Source organism: Artibeus jamaicensis, unplaced genomic scaffold, assembly GCF_021234435.1.
Source record: "Artibeus jamaicensis isolate MK-2021 breed Jamaican fruit bat unplaced genomic scaffold, CSHL_Jam_final contig_685, whole genome shotgun sequence".
NCBI classification, from domain to species: domain Eukaryota; kingdom Metazoa; phylum Chordata; class Mammalia; order Chiroptera; family Phyllostomidae; genus Artibeus; species Artibeus jamaicensis.
This window is the reverse complement of record NW_026521924.1, coordinates 16,254,683-16,272,820: the sequence shown is the minus strand read 5'-3', so window position 1 is coordinate 16,272,820 and position 18,138 is coordinate 16,254,683. Positions and strand designations below refer to the sequence as shown.

At 43.5% G+C, this 18,138-nt stretch overlaps 1 protein-coding gene across 2 annotated transcripts in view; it reads right to left on the bottom strand.

The window, feature by feature from the left end:
* Positions 1 to 3,817: 3,817 nt before the first annotated feature.
* The window catches only part of MAPRE1 (microtubule associated protein RP/EB family member 1), a 28,680-nt gene continuing 14,359 nt past the window's right edge, over positions 3,818 to 18,138 (bottom strand). For both annotated transcript variants that reach the window (XM_037143227.2, XM_037143228.2), the window contains exons 3-7: positions 16,847 to 16,992; positions 14,415 to 14,622; positions 12,057 to 12,178; positions 7,433 to 7,585; positions 3,818 to 5,529 (exon numbers count right to left, since the gene is read on the bottom strand). In XM_037143227.2, coding sequence (XP_036999122.1) covers positions 5,473 to 5,529; positions 7,433 to 7,585; positions 12,057 to 12,178; positions 14,415 to 14,622; positions 16,847 to 16,992 — 686 coding nt within the window. In that variant the 3' untranslated portion in view covers positions 3,818 to 5,472. The remainder of the gene's footprint in view (positions 5,530 to 7,432; positions 7,586 to 12,056; positions 12,179 to 14,414; positions 14,623 to 16,846; positions 16,993 to 18,138) is intronic.

Genomic DNA, 18,138 nt, shown 5'->3' with positions numbered 1-18,138 from the left:
ATGGGCCCCTTTAGGGGACATATAAATAGGACACGATAAAACAGCTGTGAAGCAGGCAGGAGAGCAGAGAAACCTGAAGGTCGCTCAAGCTGAGCTGAGGATAAACCCGGCACGACACGTCCAGGCTCTCCCGCTAGAAGGCGAGACTCCAGGGAGACCATGTCCACAGAGCTCCCCCTGCAGCCGGCCGCAGCCTGCGGGGAAAGTGGACATGTTTGCTGAACCACTCGTTACTTCTGCCAAAGCCTCTTCTTTTAGTCAAAACTTTTATTTAAAAATCAAAAGCTATACACTTTACAGTTTGATTGTCAAGATTTTTTTCAAAATTCCTCACATAAAATGTGTGTAGCTAATGCTGAGAAATATTGTACTTTTCTTTGAACCAAAATTCCCCTCAACTGATAAAAACCGGTCTCCTCCAGAGGCAACAGTTGCCAGAACCAGGCACGCCCCTACTCGTACTGCTGCAGCGTCCTCCTGGCTTTGAGAGACCTAAGTGACTTCTTCCGGCCCGGGAGGGGTCTGGGCAACCACCCTCGCCCTCTCAGCCTCGGGGCCTGGGGGAGGACCCCCGTCTCAACTCCTGGTCCTTGGCCTCCTGACCTCTACAAGTCCCCTCATTTACTTTGGTAAAAGTCAGAGAAGAGCTCTAGTCACAGACTCCCTTTAAATATTCTATCTACCCACTTGTATGCTTCTTCGACCTCGGACTTAACTCTGACAGTCTACAAGCTGTGAATCACTCATTAAGGATGAATCTTAGAAAGTCATCTCTGTTCCCACTGCAAACTGTTAAGATCCATAAAGCCAGCTTTGTTAAGACTTTCCCTGATGGACTGAATCTCAGCTACCGGCTTCCCAAATTTCATTCTACCACCAAAAACTAAAAGTTAAAGACATCATCAGTAAATAGCCCTGGCCAGGTAGCTAGGTTGGTTAAAGCATTGTCCTGATACATCCAAGTTGTGGGTTCAATCCCCAGTCAGGGCACATACTAAAATCAACCAATGAACGCACAAATAAGTGGAACAAATCCATGTTTCTCTCTTTCTCCCTTCCTCTTTCTAAAATGAAATTTTTAAAGGACATCAATAAATAGAGTAAACTGCTTTTCTTGTTCTTCCTCATACCCACATCCATCCTATCCTCACCAACAATTCCTGCAGACTATGAAAACTAGGAAAAAGTTAAGGGAACATTTTTTTTTTAGTTTTTGAGTCAAGACATCTCGCAGAATTCCGAACTGCTGACAGATCACTGTGCAATTCCAAATCTCCTTCCCGACATGAAGTTCCAGGCCCTGGTGACTGACCGGGTTTGCTTTCCAATGGTCACGGCTCGGAGACACGGCTCTCCCCACAGACACGTGTCTAATGTTGACAGAAACGTGTCTGCAAAGGCTGTTTCCATTTTACATCTCAGAACCTCAGAGCCCTCACTACAAAGAAAACACAGACTGAGTTTTGTATGTGATTTAAGGTGCTGGACTGAAGAGCCTAGATCTCGTACTGTGAGGCGGAACAAATCCACCCGACTAAAACCTTCAGAGCAAGTGTCTGTGCCCCAGGGGCTAAGGGCTCACTCTCCCATCCCGACCTTCTCGAGCTGCCACTGGGTGGCGATCTGGCCCAAGTCTTCCAGGTTCATGTTTCTGACCCCAGTTAGGATTCAACGGGCTTTCTCTCAGACACGGACTCTGCAAACTCAGTTCCAGCCTCCGGTGCGAAAACTGAGAAAAAAGAGCACCAAGCATCAGAAAGAAGTATGAACTCATCTGGTTTTAAAATTTCATGAATGGGATGTGCAAATTCAAAAACATGTCATGTTCCTAATTTTAAATCAACAGCCAGAGTGTCGGACCAGCTAAACGACTGGTCATTCACGAACACCGACCACAGGCTCAGGCTCAACTTGGTTCAAAGCGATCGTTCTCCCTCCGTCCACAGCAGCCAGCTTTGGGCCCCCCCATCCTGGCTGGCCAGTGTGATTCGGCTTAATGCCCAGGTTTTGTCTGCAGACTGTGGTCAACTATGGCAGACGTTAGAAAAGGAGCTCCTCACACCACGTCTTAGGAAAGAATCCTTACAGAAAACCTCTAGGTCTCCTCGGTTGTAGCAAAAGGTTCCCTTTCAAACATCACACTGCATTCTTGAAGAAAATACAACTTTTTAAGTCAATGTATCTGAATTACCAAATCCCTGAATCTTCATAAAAGAAAACAGTGGAGTGTATGTTTAGACCTCGATTTCACTAAACAGTGAAAAACTGTGGTTTGAAAACTGAAAGGGCTGGGCTCACGGATACCATTGAGCTAAAAAGAAAAATCTCAGTTTATTTTACAAAATACTCAAAGCCTATCTCAAGGAACGCCCTTCGGATTTCTCAGGATGGAAAACCCTGCCCTAAGCTTTTCCGACCTACAAACAAAATTTCACACTGACCCACGCGGGGCCATCTAATGTCATTGTTGCTGTCAGCTCCTGTGGTCAGTGAGGGTGGCACTTCAGCCAACGTCAATGCCCCTTCCTGTTTTCAACAGGTCAGAACAAGAGGAGAGGTCATTTAGCACAAAAGTCATAAAGCTAAGGAGGACCTGGAAGGACTAACCCCCTGCCCGCCCACCACCACCACTGTCCCCACCCTGAGCCAGAATTAGACTTGAACTTGCAGGCGTGTATGTAAGGGCAAAGTACAGGTCTCCAGATCACAGCCAGCCCAGTTCACCTGAGGTACACAGTAAAATGCAGATTTTTCAATCTCCTGTCTTGAAATTTCTGGGAACGGACTTTAGCAATAATTTGTTGATCAAGTTTCCCCAGCGATCCTGAAGCCCATCAGTTTGAGGACCAACGGCATGAATGAATCCTAAATTCGAATCCAGCCAGAAAACCCAACTGTTTACCTATCCTCCATGCAACACGGTATTTGCCAAGCAAACCAAGCAGCTCATTCAAATTTCCTGTACCAGTGACCTAACCAGAGTTAGTCACATCAAAGGACTTTATTTGCCTCAGCAGCAAGAGCCAGGTCAGTGGACTTGGGTCAGAGGTACACACAGTATTGGCTTCCCTCTTTCCAAGGTAACTTCTCAGTTGACATTGCCCAAGACTATCTTCACAACCCCCATGCCCTCCCGGGGGTGTCTTCTTATAGATGACTGACACGTAGGGTGTCCGATGCCTCCTGAAGGTGCATAACGTGTCAAGGATGGTGTCAGACCATTAACTTCTAGAGGAAGTGATGTGGGCGTCCCCCTAGTCAAAATCATCAAGTTGGGCTTACAGGGCATCCATGATTGTGGTAAGTACTCTAAAGATCATACAAAAACTGCCTTCTACGCATTTAACTTTATTTCGTATTGAAAATGGAAGCAAGTCTCCTTTTGAACTCATTTCAATAGAGAATGTTGAAAAGGAAAAAAAATGAAGAATATTTCAGGTTTATTTTATAGATTGTGTTCAATGCTTTTGAAACACACTTTTAAGAAAAACAAACAAACAAACAAACAAACACAGTATCTCCCCATCCTCCTGCTGCAGATCTGAGGAGGAAGCAGCTCACAAAGGCACCACAGGAGCCAGGCCAAGGCTGGGACTTCACTACCACTCACAGTGTGAGAACGCAGAACAGCAGGGGGCCGAGAAATGTACCGTGAATAAAGGGGAAAAGAACAGGCTTGAAAAATAAGCACTTTTGAAAAAACAGTGAAGGATTTTAAAAAGATCAGTCCTGATTTAAGAAAAAGCATCAGCACCTTATCATTTGAACCTAAAAGAACATACCCAGGGAAAGACAAATTTCAAAAGACATGACACTCTTGAAATACAGAATTTTATTTAGAAACTGTTTAAAGTAGAAAAAAACCCTGTCGAGAAAGACCAGGTGGAAAATGGGTTCCCAATAAAATGGAATTTTAGGGCAACAAAAGTCTAAAAGGCCACAAAAGAGAAATAGCACCACTGTTATTTGAACAATGGCTAGTTACTTGCATTTTTGGCATTGGTGATCACTGAATCTGGGTCTTCCTCTGAATTCCACACAGAGCATGCACTACACAACGATTTATCATGAACACCTGCTTCCTACACACACACTTCAGGACGAACTACCACCAGAAACAGATCAGTACGAGTGCGTCGGGACGGAGCAGTCTCGGCAGGGGTGACCCGCAGCGTGCAGAATTCTGCCAGACAAAGGGACTGAGTGGGCCGTGGGCGAAGCAAGTGAGGGAGTGTTAAGGAATGAAATATTTTAAATATTAATAATTAATTCAGACATGGTACTGTATTTTCTGCAAAAAAAAAAAAAAAGTAACATTTAATAACACGCTAACAAATTTTATCTCCAAAGAGATTAGTGCACTGGCGAAGTACTCTGTTAACAGTTGAGGGCTGTGGATGGCAGGTACCAAAACACCCGGCCTTGCAGACCCCAAGGCAGCGATGGCCTTCACTGATCACTCCCTTTGTCTGAGGTCCAAAAAGAACTTGCAGCATGATCGCCTGCCGGCTGAACTTCCACTCTAAGCAGCAAACTTTAAGGAGCCAAAAAGGAGTCCCCAGTGGGCAAGGGAAGCAGAGAAATATGTTAAATATAAACTTAAAAGACAGTAAAATGGGACGCAACCCCCATTCAAATCCCAGAGATGTGGGCAAGTCCCCAAAAATAGTTGTTAGATTTAAAAACTGAACACACCTCATTTCCCAAAAAAACACAATACATAGAAATTTCAGGGGGTAACTGGAAAAATCGTCAAGAGAAATGCTCAATGAAAATCAAGCTATTCAACTCAAACATTGCAGGGTCCAAACACACCCTCTACTCATTCAGCCAACAATGCCTCTTGCTCCTTAGCAGAGATGCAATTGGTCAAGGACACCAAATGGCTTTACAGAGCAACTTTTTTAACTTTCCTTCTGGGCCAAGGTCGGGCCTATGCAGACTCAGGCAGCCCTGCAAGGCCCGTGAACAGCAGGTTCCGAAGTTCCAAGGTCTGGTCCTTCCTTCCCAGACACAAGGGCAACACACAAACTCTGTCAGGTTACATTTCATATTTTGAAATATGGAAGCATATTTTAAATACTCTTAAGGCATTTATTTATTAAAACGTTCTCTGCCGAGATTTCACATTAGCTTAAAATTCAAATCAGTCTTTACCTCAGCGAATCACATAAAAACATCTCCAGCAATCAGTGTTACCGGCATCCATATGGTGAGCCCATGGTCAGCCTCTCTGTTTCCTACGTGAACCCACTAGATGTTAATACTGCTCTGCTACAAGGTAAAAGCTCCTAACTCAAACTTACTGGAAAAGGAGTGAAACTTCTGCAAAGTGCACTTTAAGAAGAGGTACTTTTTGCTTATGAAAAAGAAACCAGTGAGTCCTCTAAGAATAATAAAAGGGAGTATTTTACAGTTAAGCACATGATTTAAAGTGAAGAATTCAAGATGCTGCTCTGCTGGTCCAGGCTGTTAATACTCTTCTTGTTCCTCCTGTGGTCCCCCTTCATCAGGTATCACAAAGCCTTCCTGAAATGGGAGATGAGAAGGGAATGCCATTACTCAACACCGAATGACCAGTTTCTACTCTGGGTTCACCTTCCTGTATTTAAAGACAGCAGTTCTTCCTGTCTCTATCACACACTTGGCATTGAATGGCACAAGGCCAGGGGACCACTATTTTATTACTTAGGCAGTGGAATCCGTCTCACAAAAGACAAAAACGGAGCACAATCAAATGGTGATGGATGTGTATACACTGTGTTGATTATAGTGTTGATTTCCTGTCATCAAGTTGTACTTCCTTCCATATCTGCAGGTCATTATATCAATTCTACCTCAATTAAGACTGTTTAAAAAAGGAGCCCTGACTAGTGTGGCTCAGTGGATTGCGCATCCTTCCTCAGACCAAAGGTTGCTGGTTTGATTCTTGGTCAGGGCACATGCCTGGATTAAAAGCCACGTCCCAGGTTGGGAACCTGCAAGAGGCAACCAATCAACTTTCCCTTGCACAATGACATGTCTCTCCCTTTCTTTCCCTCTCTCTATAAATAAATAAATAAACTTTTTTAAAAGTGGGAGGAAAGTTCAGGGAGAAAAAGAAAAAAAATGGAAAAGCTACCCTCAACAATCCCTGAGGTCACCATAAAGTTTGGTACCCTCTCCTCTCAATAAACTGTCTACAGCCAGCTTTTCCTTTATGCATTCCTTTGACTGCATTTAGGAATCATGCCTGCTATTTACAAGTGTTGTGGGTGTTTTGAGTGTTTAAATATAAGCAATGCCTGTGCAAAAATAGCTGCAAGACTGACTCAATACAAATGGCATGGGAAATCAACAGATTCCAGGGCATTCTGGCATGTACTACTGGCCACACTAACATAAAAATTAGACTTCCCTTTCAACCATCTTTTTTTTAAAAATAAATCTCTATGGATGAATTTACTTAAAATATGACTTCACTAAAATAATACTCAGACTAGACCAAGGACCCCTTATATGCTTATCATCTTTGTTTTCATTATCTGGCACAGAGCAAGCCTGAAATAAGGATTTATTTAACAAATTATCAACTTTTCAGTCATGTCTTAACCCCCCAAATCCGACTGATATGTTTAGCAGACAGTGTTAATAATAGCATGAGTATTACCCTTATGTCTGTTTACTACATACACACTACAAATCACTTAGGCATATATGACAGTTTGATCCTGCAGACCTTGCTAGGAATGCAGAAAAAATTGTAAGTACATACAGCCATTAAACAGTGGACACAATGAGGGACCAAATCCTAAATCTAGGAAAAATCAGTCTTCAGGCAACAACAAAGTTAGGATCTGCCTCAGGAACTTCCCTGGCCAGCTAATGCCATGATCAGTATCAGCAGATTTGCTGTGTAATACACCTGGATCCCAAGAAACCTGACCACAGAGCACTTTGAGGAAATGAGAACAAGGCCCGCTCCTGGGAGGGAGGAGCGAAGGTGCACTCTGACAGCCGTGGGCACTAACATCAAAGAGGGACCACGTGCCTGGCTCTCTGGGCCATGCGTGGGGAGGGGACCCCAATAAAATAGAGGCAGCAACACAGGCTGAGGGCTGCAAGCTGCAGAGTGTGCAAAGGGGATGGCGAGGTTAAGAGCATTTTGTGGCACTCATTACCTATCGGTGGTCACAAACTATAGAAGCAGGGCAAACCAGCCACCCATTTCTCCCTGTTCCTGCCTCTCAAGGGCTCACAGACCTCAAGGCAAAGGCTGTAGCTGGGCAAAAGTGCCCCCTGGCTGACTTAGAGGACTCAAAGGTGATGCCCTTTGACAAATGCTAAACTGGAACACAATGAGCCATCGGCACGGAGTTTGCCAAAATCGACTAGGTAAAATCCATCTTCTTCCCAGTGGCAAAATGGCGAATACCCTCGTGTCAACACGTACATCTGTGGCGTAGAGAATGTCCACAATCCTCTGCAACACAGGGTTGTTTTCCCCCTCGTTCTCCTGACAAATCAATTCGATGTTCCTTAGCTTTCCAAAATAGAAATCTCTTTCTTTCTCCAAGTCTTCCACGGTGAGTTTCAATACGTTGACCTGCACAGGACATTAACAAGGGTGAGACACCTGGCACTCGAGCACCAACAACACATCACACAAACATCCAACCCAACAGATGTGGCCTTCCATCGAACTCCCCACATGGACAAAACTCACTTTAGTGTAATGTAACCTTCCCTCGGCCCCAGAGAAATAACATGGGCTTGTTCGTGTCACCTTAACTATAATGATTCTTAGGAAAGGGAGGACAGCACTGTGAAACATTTGGGAACATTCAGGGATTAAGAAAAGACCTGGGAGAAAAAACTGTGAAAACCTGAGACAAATATAAAAGCAAATGCAGCCCAGCAGGGCAGCTGACAATCATAGACTGAGTCCTCACCACTGGTCAATCAAGTCCAGACCCTTCTGCATATGGAGGTCAACGGTAAGAGAGGGTCCAGAGCAGCAAGGTGGAAATGGCGAGTCAGGAGGGGAAGACTAGCTAAAGATGACCAATACTAGCCAAAGACAGCTAAGACTGCAGGAGTCTGGGCACAGAAAACTCAACGGTCTTTTTCCCTCCACTCCAACCTACATACTGGGGAAAGGGCCATCCTTGACTCAAAAGAACAGCATCTTCCATGGAGAGTCCTTATACCTGTCTTTATTCAAAGAGAGTCTGAAAAGGGAAAGAAGGCAGCAGAGGGAGGGAACAAACCACATTCCCTGCTAGCTCCTCCCCTGAGCACCAGCTCACCCTATATGCTGCAGCAGCCTCCAGAAGTTCCACTGAGGGGCTCTCGTTTCCACAAGGGGGCAACGAAGAAAGCAATCTCAGTGCTTAGGCCAGGGCTCTGTCTAGCCAAGAGTAATAATGTCATAACGACTCTCCCAGTCCTCCATGTATTTGAAGCACGGTGCACCCTCATTCCAGTGTATTCAAATCTACGACATGTGAAGTCACTTAAACTTTCATGGAATGTAAATTACAAGGCATACCATGCAGCATAAAACCCTCACAGGACTTACAGGGTAGGGCCACGCGGAAAACCAAACCAGGAAATCAAAGGTAAAGCAGCCGTGAACAATTTGGATAACAGGGACTCCGAGAGCCAGAAGGCACCAGGGAAATCTAGTCAGACCTTCTGAACTTAAAGCTGCAAAACCTGAAGCAAACAGCTGATCTGGCTTCCCCAGAGCCCGATGAAAAAGCCAGACACAACCACAGGAATCAAACACTGTCCCAGGCGGAAAGTAGCTCACCCATCATTCAGAATCTGCAGTCAAGACACACCCAGAGATGTGGAACAGGTGACTGGAACCAGCAGGACCATTTTATTCAAGACTTATTGTCATGCTCATCATCAAAAGCCTGAACAGACCAAACCAGCAGAATCAAGGTTCTAGTCCAACCAAAAAAATCACTTTTAAAAATGACTGGGCCCTGGCTGGGGTAGCTCAGTGGACTGAGCACCAGCCTACAAACCAAAGGGTCACGGGTTCGATTCCCAGTCAGGGCACACGCCTGGGTTGTGGGCCAGGTCCCCAGTAGGGGGCGTGTAAGAAGCAACCACAGTGATGTTTCTCTCCCTCTCTTTCTCCCTCCCTTTCTCTGAAAATAAAAAAATCTTTCAGAAAAAAAAACTACTGCAAGTAGCCAGCAAAACCAAACCCCATTTCCCCACGTTCCCCCAACCCCCACTTTGATTGCTGCGGTGCAGGTACCTTTCCTTAAGCATCAGCCCCGAAGTGCAGTGCACAAGGGGACAGAAGGGCAAGAGCTGACCAACTCCAGCAACGGGAAGTTGCCTTACATCTTCAGCTCCAAGATCCAAAAGCCTGGGAAGAGGCCTTCTAATCACATTAGTGACCAAGAAGGAAAAGGGTAACCAAACAGCTTAAGAAGGTGTGCTAGCTTCCAGTCCAACTGCATACGCACGTTTCACTGGCATCTCCCTCACAAACCCACTAGAACCTCCTCTGGCCTACGCACCACCCAGGGCACCAGAACCCAGCCTTCTGGGCCCCACCTACAGAGCCAAAGCAGCATTCCTCCTATCATCAATAACTATGTACCTGCAAGAACACTCAGTAAGTACATGCTATATCACTGGATTTCACTTGGCACACCTCTCAATGCTTCTTTGAGGTTATTAAAAATCTGTGGCTACTACTCAGTATCACTCTTAGAACCTTCTCGTGTAGTAAAGTAATTGCTTTAACCTAAGAAGCCAAGAAGAATGCGTGGGGCCTGCACTGGCCAATCTGGTGGCTACGAGCCATTCGTGGCTACCTGAGCCCTTGATATGAGGCCAGTGCAACTGAGATGGGCTGGACACACTGAATACACGCTGGATGGATCTCAAAGACTAGTAAGGGCCTCCGAATGGGAAACATCTCAATAACTGTCTGTACTGATTGCACGTCAAATGGTACTATTTTGGGTACATGGTCATACCTCCATATTCATCAACTTCAGAACTTGTCACCCCTGTATTCATCGCATTTTGACACGAGAAAAGTGCTTCTAGCACTTGGCACTTGCTGAGGACTTGTCACACTTGGTAGAACTTATACAAGTCACAAAGCCACCCCGCACGACAAAACGCTTCATCGTCCGGCACTCCTTAGTTCTGGCACTCGTCACTGGAACGAGTTAACGACGAGTACCGAGGAACCACCGCACGGGGTTAATGTGCTATTAGAGTTCTTTTAACCTTGTTTCTTCTTATTTTTTTTTAATGTGGCTACTAAAAATTTTCAAGTTATATATGCGCCTCACATTTCTGGTTCATATTCTGTTTCTATCGAAAAGTGTTGCTCTGGACCAAAATCAACGAAAAGCAAATTTCTGCATGTTGCAGTGCTGCAGACCTCCCAAGGTCATGAACACTACAAGGTGATTTGTACGGAACACGCTCTTCTTCTCTTGGCCTAACCAAGCCCATCTGGTGCTGTTTCTCATATTAGTCATAACTCCCAAATCTCCACACCTTCGTCAGGGCCACAAAGTCAAATATTTTTAGGGACCAGAAAGATCACATAATGAGCCAAGGGAGTGAGTAACAGGGTGTAGTAAAGACTTTGGCAACCTGGAGAGAAGTTAAAATCTTTCATATTAAAAAAAAAATTAAAACTCCATGCAGGCCAAAGCACTTCTGAGACTGGGCTGAATCAGCTGTGAACAAGCTGGGTTCAAATCCCAGCTCGGGTTACCTAACCTCTCCGAACCACAGTGCCCTGACCTGGAAAGCCTCACGGGGCTAATCTGAAAGCGAAATCGAAGTGCTTAACAGCACAATGGCACACACTCTAAAGGTGTTACCTGTTCGTTTCTGTTATTAACATTCACAAAACATTTTATTCCTCTGAACTTTTAAAGAACACTTCAGGTCCTACCTCGCTCTATCAAGACAATGGACAGGAACCATAATAACCACAGTGTCTCTCATCCATTGCCATTGCTCCTTTTATCCCAATACCATCCCGGGCACTTCACGTGACATCAGCTCAAAGCATGAGCCCCAACGCACAGCAGTGAGACAGCTTCTTGTGCACACCCAAGCCCGGAAAACAACAGAGCGAAGTCTTATTGTCCAGAATGTCTACACTTCAGTGACGGCACCCAGAGAATGCTCAAGGCAGCCGCCACACTAATGGGGATGGTGACCCAGTCACCCTGACACTGCTGAGGCACCTAGAACCATGGTTCACAAACAAATCAGAGAATTAAAAAAATAAAACGTGATCTTTGGGCAGGCTTTTCTGTCCCGCATCTGAATCACAAGAGGCTCTAGATTAAAATGAGGGTACATCCCCCAAGTTTTAGGACTTGGCTTTTAGTAAAATAAAGAGTCCAATCCCAGACTCACTGGGCTCACAAAGCGTCTTGATTTTAAAACTGGGTTTAGTCAAGAGAACCACCTAAAATGCAAACAAACAAAATAACTACACGGATTAGTGAAAAAGTGTTTACAAGTCTAAAATTTGTTCTGATCTACAGACCTCTAACAAGTACCTTGAAGATATTAATTAACCCTAAAGAAGACAATTGAAATCACTGACCTATTAAGAACACACGAACAACAGGCTTTTCTTATCAGTTCCACTCTCAACTTGGATTTCAGAAGAGAAACCATGAAATCTTTTTTTTAATTATTCAAAAAGAAACCTTCCTTTACCTTTTGTCAGAGCCAAAATTCAAGACACACTCCAAATCCCACAAAGCCCCAATATCATTCCAGAGACATCAACAGGGTTCTACTGTGCAGGTGGGTTTCCAAACCAGACCCTGGCTTCTGTCGCACTAACTGATCTCGGAAACACCTGACCCTCCCCTTCCTCCTCCACCTCCACACTCACACTGCCCACACAGCACCCGACAGGCTCACACACGTCAGGAGGAGGACTGTTTCAGCAGACAATGCAGGTCTTCCGCAAGAACACGAGCAGGCCGCCTCTGGTCAGTGCAGTAAGCATCCTCTCCACTGACGTCACTCCAGTCTGGGACGCAGGGGGGACTTACCTGCTGCATGAGTTCAGCTGCTTCATCATCTCCGTTGCCAACACCAGGATTCTTTCGCACCACACCTGGGCCAGCCTTAGGGGTTGCAGTAGTTCTGTGTGTTGCAATGGGCCTCTGAGGAGCTGAGAGAGGAGCAGAGGTCTTTTCAAGAGCAGAAATTTCAAACCACAAGGCAACAAGAGGAGGCTGTGACCCACTGCCCTCCACAGTAACGTAGTGAAGGAACCCAATGTTGAGAGCTTGGCATACGTGACAACACCCCAAGTTTGCCCAAAGTGGTTCTTTAATCCTGGTAGCAAAGTTAAGTGCCAATTTCAGCCATAATTCCTTGTGCCGAGAGTCAGTCCTGTGAGGTCTTTTTGCTGCTGTCTTTGCCTCTGTGGTGAGTATAACCATTATCTGAAAGAGGCATACACAGTTGCTCTACCATAACTCACTTCCTGCCAAATCCACAGCATGGCGTAAAGGCAAATTTCTCTCCAGGAGGGAGCTCAGGGCCCCAGCTATTACTGTGCACTCACAGTTCCCCATCTGCAAAGTAAGATACCTCCTAACTCAGAAACAGATTCCTCAGACTGGGAAGCGCAGGGTGGGAGAGACTGCTGTTACAGCTAATTACTTCAAACCCCTAGCTTGCTCACCTTTTAGAAGCTATCTATGGGGTTAGGAGAGAAAAGCAGCAGACTGACCAGGATTTGCAAACTTTTCTCAGTAGGCAAAAAAAAAAAAAAAAATCCTTTAGTTTCTTTAATAGCCAAAAGTAGACAAAAGTAGTAAAGGGGCCTACCTATCTGCAAGTTAAAATAATCAAATGTATCATTTATTATTTTATTCATTCACTCAGCAATCATTTTATAAAGTTTATACATTATGCCAGGCTTAGAAATACCTGGTTTTCCTGACACCCCATATTATTCAATAACCATAAAGCCTGTCACCTGCCGACAGTAACAGGCATTTCCTCGGGGGGCTCTCTAGTGTCACCTCCAGCACGTTTATCTCTAATTAGTTTATCCCGAAGCCTAAATGCTTAATGCAAGTCTCTGCTTGCCTGTTAGCCACGTCTGAAATATGAAATGCACAGTTATCTATGCACTGCCCCATTCTGAGTGGCTAAGAAATAAAAGTACTCAATATCTGGAGAAACTGGAGCCCTCATATGCTCCACTAATGGTAATGCAAAGTGGTTCGTTCAGCCACTTGGGAAGACAATCAGTTCTGCAAAAGGTTAAATACAGAGTTACCATACAACCCCAGGATTCTGCTCCAGGAGTATATACTCTAAGATATATACCCAAGAAAAATGAAAACATGTCCACAAAGAAACTTATATAGGAATGTTCATAGCAGCATTATTCATAATAGCTAAAAAATGGAAACACAAACGATCAAATGACAAATAAAATGTGCCACAATGGAATACTATTCACCCATAAAAAGGAATAAAGTACTGATACATGCTACGACATGGATAAATGTTGAAAACATGCTAAATGAAAAAAGCCAGACACAAAAAGACACATTTTATGACCCCATTTATATGAGGTCATATGAAAAGTAAAAAGTACCCATCGTCCCTCTCTTCCTACCCAATGGATAAGCCTCTTTCTCAAGGTACAATGGGACCTTAACTAATATTCTTGCCACCTTCTGGAAAAGGCAGAGCTAGCACCTGTAGATGCTATGTACAGGTATGGTCTATAGACATACTACTGCAAACACATTTTGGGAAACCTCCAGGCCAGGACTTTTTAAGAGAGTATCTCTAAAAACAGCTCCTCCACCCCCACCAGATTGTGCTGGCATCAAAGCAAGCCAAAGCCACTTAACAGCTAAAGGTCTTGGGAGGGCAGGGGAGCTGTAAGTACCGGAAGCTGGTCTGCAAGTACACTGATGACTCAGAGAGCCAAGAACAGTCCCTGGGAGACCTAGAGAGCTCCTTAAGTTCCTGGGAGCTCAGGTCTCGTTGTAATGGGGCTCCTCTGTGTAACGTCCTTGTTCAAACTGAAGCTCTTTCATGTGAGCTAGCCTCAGGAGTTTCTATCCCATACAACTAAAGAGCCTTCGCGAAACTGCACACAGTAACTCGTTCAGGCCTCAAAAGCAACCCCTCTGGGACACATACTCAAGGTCCCATTTTATATAGGAGGAAACTGCAGGGCAGAGGCAAAGTGGCTCACGCAGGCCTACAGAGCCCTAAAAACCATAAACACAGGTCTGCCTGATACCACACTACCTGCTCCTGCCACACAGGCTCCTTAAGCCCATGGCTACTCACAAAGTCTGGTTACATGTTGAATGAATAAATGAACACCCGGAAAACTATTACTTAGAAATGGTATTTGTTTGGTTTTTTACCTGCACTGCTAGAGCTGAGAGGTTTCTTCGGTTTGTTCAGAGCTGGAGCAACAAGGGAGGGGGCCACTGCGGTTTCTTGACCTTGTCTGGCAGCTACAGGGTCATAGTCTTTTCCATCATAGTTTGCATCAAAAAACTTCTTGAACCACTGAACAAATTCAAAATTGTCCTGAAACTTTCCTTTTACTAATTTGTCCACAGGAATTATCTGCAGAGAAACATCAAAATTGTTTAGCCCAAAGCAAGAGGCTTTTGGCAAGTACCACACGTGTCTGTGCATCCAGTGGGTACAAAGCCCTAAAATAGTTTAGAAGCAAGAACTTAGCAAGTTTATAAAGCAAGTTTCATCCAGTTTGCCTTTCACAAAATACTTCTACCTACCAAGCCCCCTCCAAGGCCACCAAAAGGAATCAGAAATTCAAAAGGAACAAGTACCACATGTAAGTCACATATTACAATCCCAAACACAACCTACTGTGTGACACTCCACTGTACGGAGTGAGTTTCCTGTGTAATTTGCATGGCCACAGTGCCTGTCATGAAGTAAAGAATCCAGAGCACAAACACAGGTATCTACAATAAACCATGTTAAACAAATTGTTTTAAAAATAAGTCAAGGATAGATTTCTGCAAAATGGCATGTTTTTACAGTAATTCCAATCCTTTTAAAATATACTTTAAGGACTCTAAGTTTTATTACTACACAAGAATACTATGTTATCAGGTATTACTTCAAGTCACTGGACTACTGGCCAGAGTTTATCTTCAAGAATTCCAGGTGCAATGGCACTTTTATAAAAAATACATGTAATAATCTGAACTATACTCATGCTCTAAACAAATAAACATAAAATTACTTTGTATGATACTGAAACATCCGTAAGTAAAACACTGTGTCTGGAATTCTAAAACCACCAAGGAGACACATGGCAGGACTGACACGAAGCCAGACGAGAGCTGGTGACTATGGAGGCGCGTGGGGTTCACTGTGCGATACTCTCAGCCTCTGTTCACTTCAGGTGTTTACTTACTTTTAAAAATTAAATTCTATAAAAAGAAAAATTACTGTATGTAATAAGCTGCACCTGGTGTAACCTTTGCCTGGTAACTAAATGGTATTCTTATAATACACGTGCATAGTTTATATACTGCAGAGACAAAACTAAAATAAAGACTGATTTTAAAGTAAATAAAAACCAGACAAACCAGCAAGCTAATTGGGGGGTTATTATAAGCTTTACTAAAAAATTATTTTCCCCCCAAAATGGCTTAAAGGGATAAACCTTTCTGATGGGTGGGGACAGAAACCCTCCCTTATTTTGCAACGGATACACACTGCTCACCAATGGGGATGCGTTTTTTGAGAAATGCACTGCTAGGCAATTTCGCCATAGCACACACTGACACAAACCTAGATGGCGTAGTCTACTACACACCTAGGCCACAGGTAATAGCCTGCAACTCCCAGACGATAAGCCCGCACAGAATGTAACTATACAGCACTTCCCGAGATTAAATCAAGCACAAGATGGAGTGAGGCAACAGACGGGACGGGCGAGGCCGCTGCTGACACGACGCAGCGTGCTGTTGTACAGCGAACTTTGTAAGTGGGAAGAGAATGCTCTGAAGTAACGGTTAAAAACTAAAGTATGATAAATGCATAACCAGTAACACAGCCGTTCACTATCATTACCCAGTACTGTGCACTTGTGCATAGTAATTACCTGGACTATAATGCTATACCTTTACATGACTGGCAGAGCAGTAGGCTTACTTACACCAGCACCACCACGAACACCTAATGCACTGTGCTATGATGCTATGATGTTACAAGGTGATAGGAATTTTTCAGCTCCGTTATAATCTTGGATAGGTGTCCTTGTTGACTGAAACATTATGTGGCTCATGACTATAATCTATTAATATTACCTACTACAAGAGGCAATCTTTGTCCTAATGAGGCCCAGTGGCCAGTGTTTCTGGTACCTTTAAATAACGTTGGGGGCAAGAGGGAAATTCCCAATCCAAAGGGCTCTTCCTTGTACCTTGCTTCTACGAAACAAGTATTTCTAGAATCTTCTCTATTAGAAACTACTTACTGTACCATATGGTATGCTTTACAAAGGTAAATCCAGGGATTCAAGAGTTAGATCTCAAAGTAATAGAGTTTAAACAGGCTGATACCTACAGATGGTTAACTAACTTCACTAAGAAGACAGCAAGGGAACTGGGGGGTGTGGCGGGAGGAGGGGCTATGTAGGAGGTTAGAGGGAAACTTTGCTCCCAGTAAATTCTATGCTAACAGGAGAAGAAAACAATATAAATTGGGAGAAGAAAAAAGAAAATGTTCAAAGTCATGGGCCAGCATCTGTCTCCTTAGTAATAATCACTAGTCAAGAAACAAGCTAAATGAAAGAATAAAATGTACCTACTTTGTCAACACCCATTCTCTTAAAACCTGCTTGCAGTATTTTGAAGTTCTGGATGTATTCGTGTTCTAGCTTAGCTTGGAATTTCACTTTCTTCAAGGCAATGGAGCCAGGGAACAGCATGTCCATAAACTGACAATAGGCAGCCCCTGAATGAACAACAACAGAAGAATAAAAGACACATCAGATCATTAAATGTTATCATTAAAGAAGCAGGATGAACTTTACCCCAAACCCACGTAACCCAGGTACAATTTTAAAAGCTGTACAGCGGACCTACAAAGCCCAAAAGCTGTAATACCACTTGACATCTAAGTCGTTTTTATAATTTCACAAGACTACGGTTTTACCTGATAGGTTCTACAACACACTTGTAACTTGGAAGACTATGATAAGGAGAAAAGCAGTATTTCTATGAAATTTTAAAACTACTCTTTATTAGAAACTAACATAATGATAAAATGATCACTGCAAAAAAAAAAGAATGCATAGAACAGAGAAAAGGGAAACAGAGGTGACATTTTCTGATTTTTCGCAAGGACATACCCACCCCTCCTCCTGAGCAGGAGGGATTTCCCAAGTATTTCAAAAATCCATTCTCCGGCCTAGGTTAAAAATTTTTTTTTCCTAGATGTCTGTCATTCCTGATCTTTTCACATGTCTACATAAACTTAACTATGTTCATTGCAGCATTATTTACAAGAGCCAAAATATGGAAGCAACCCAAGAGCCCATCAGTAGACAACTGGCTACAGCCGTGGTACATACTGGGTTGGCCAAAGAGTTTGTGTGGTTTTTTCTGTAAGATGGCTCTAACGGTGTGTAACTTCATTCAAAACAATTTTGTTAGATTATACTGTGACAGCTGTGATAGCTACATGTAATTTTAAAAAGACCAGTGAACTTTTGTATAGCCATTTTCATATTGAAAATGGAAAAAATACACAATGTTTTTGGTATATTAAGCTTTATTATTTCAAAATATGTAAAAACACAACTGAAATCCAAAAAAAAGATTTGTACACTGTATGGAGATGGTACTGTGACTGATTGAAGATGTCAAAAGTGGTTTGTTTAAAAAGTTTCGTGCTGGAGATTTCTCACTGGACGATGCTCCACAGCTGGGTAGACCAGATGAAGTTGATAAGGATCCAATGCAGACATTAATTGAGAAAATCAATGTTATACCACACGGGAGATAACCAACCTACTCAAAATATCCAAATCAATAAAGTTACTGGTGAAAAAGTAAAATGGGTCTTTTATTTTACAGAAAAACCATACGAACTTTTGGG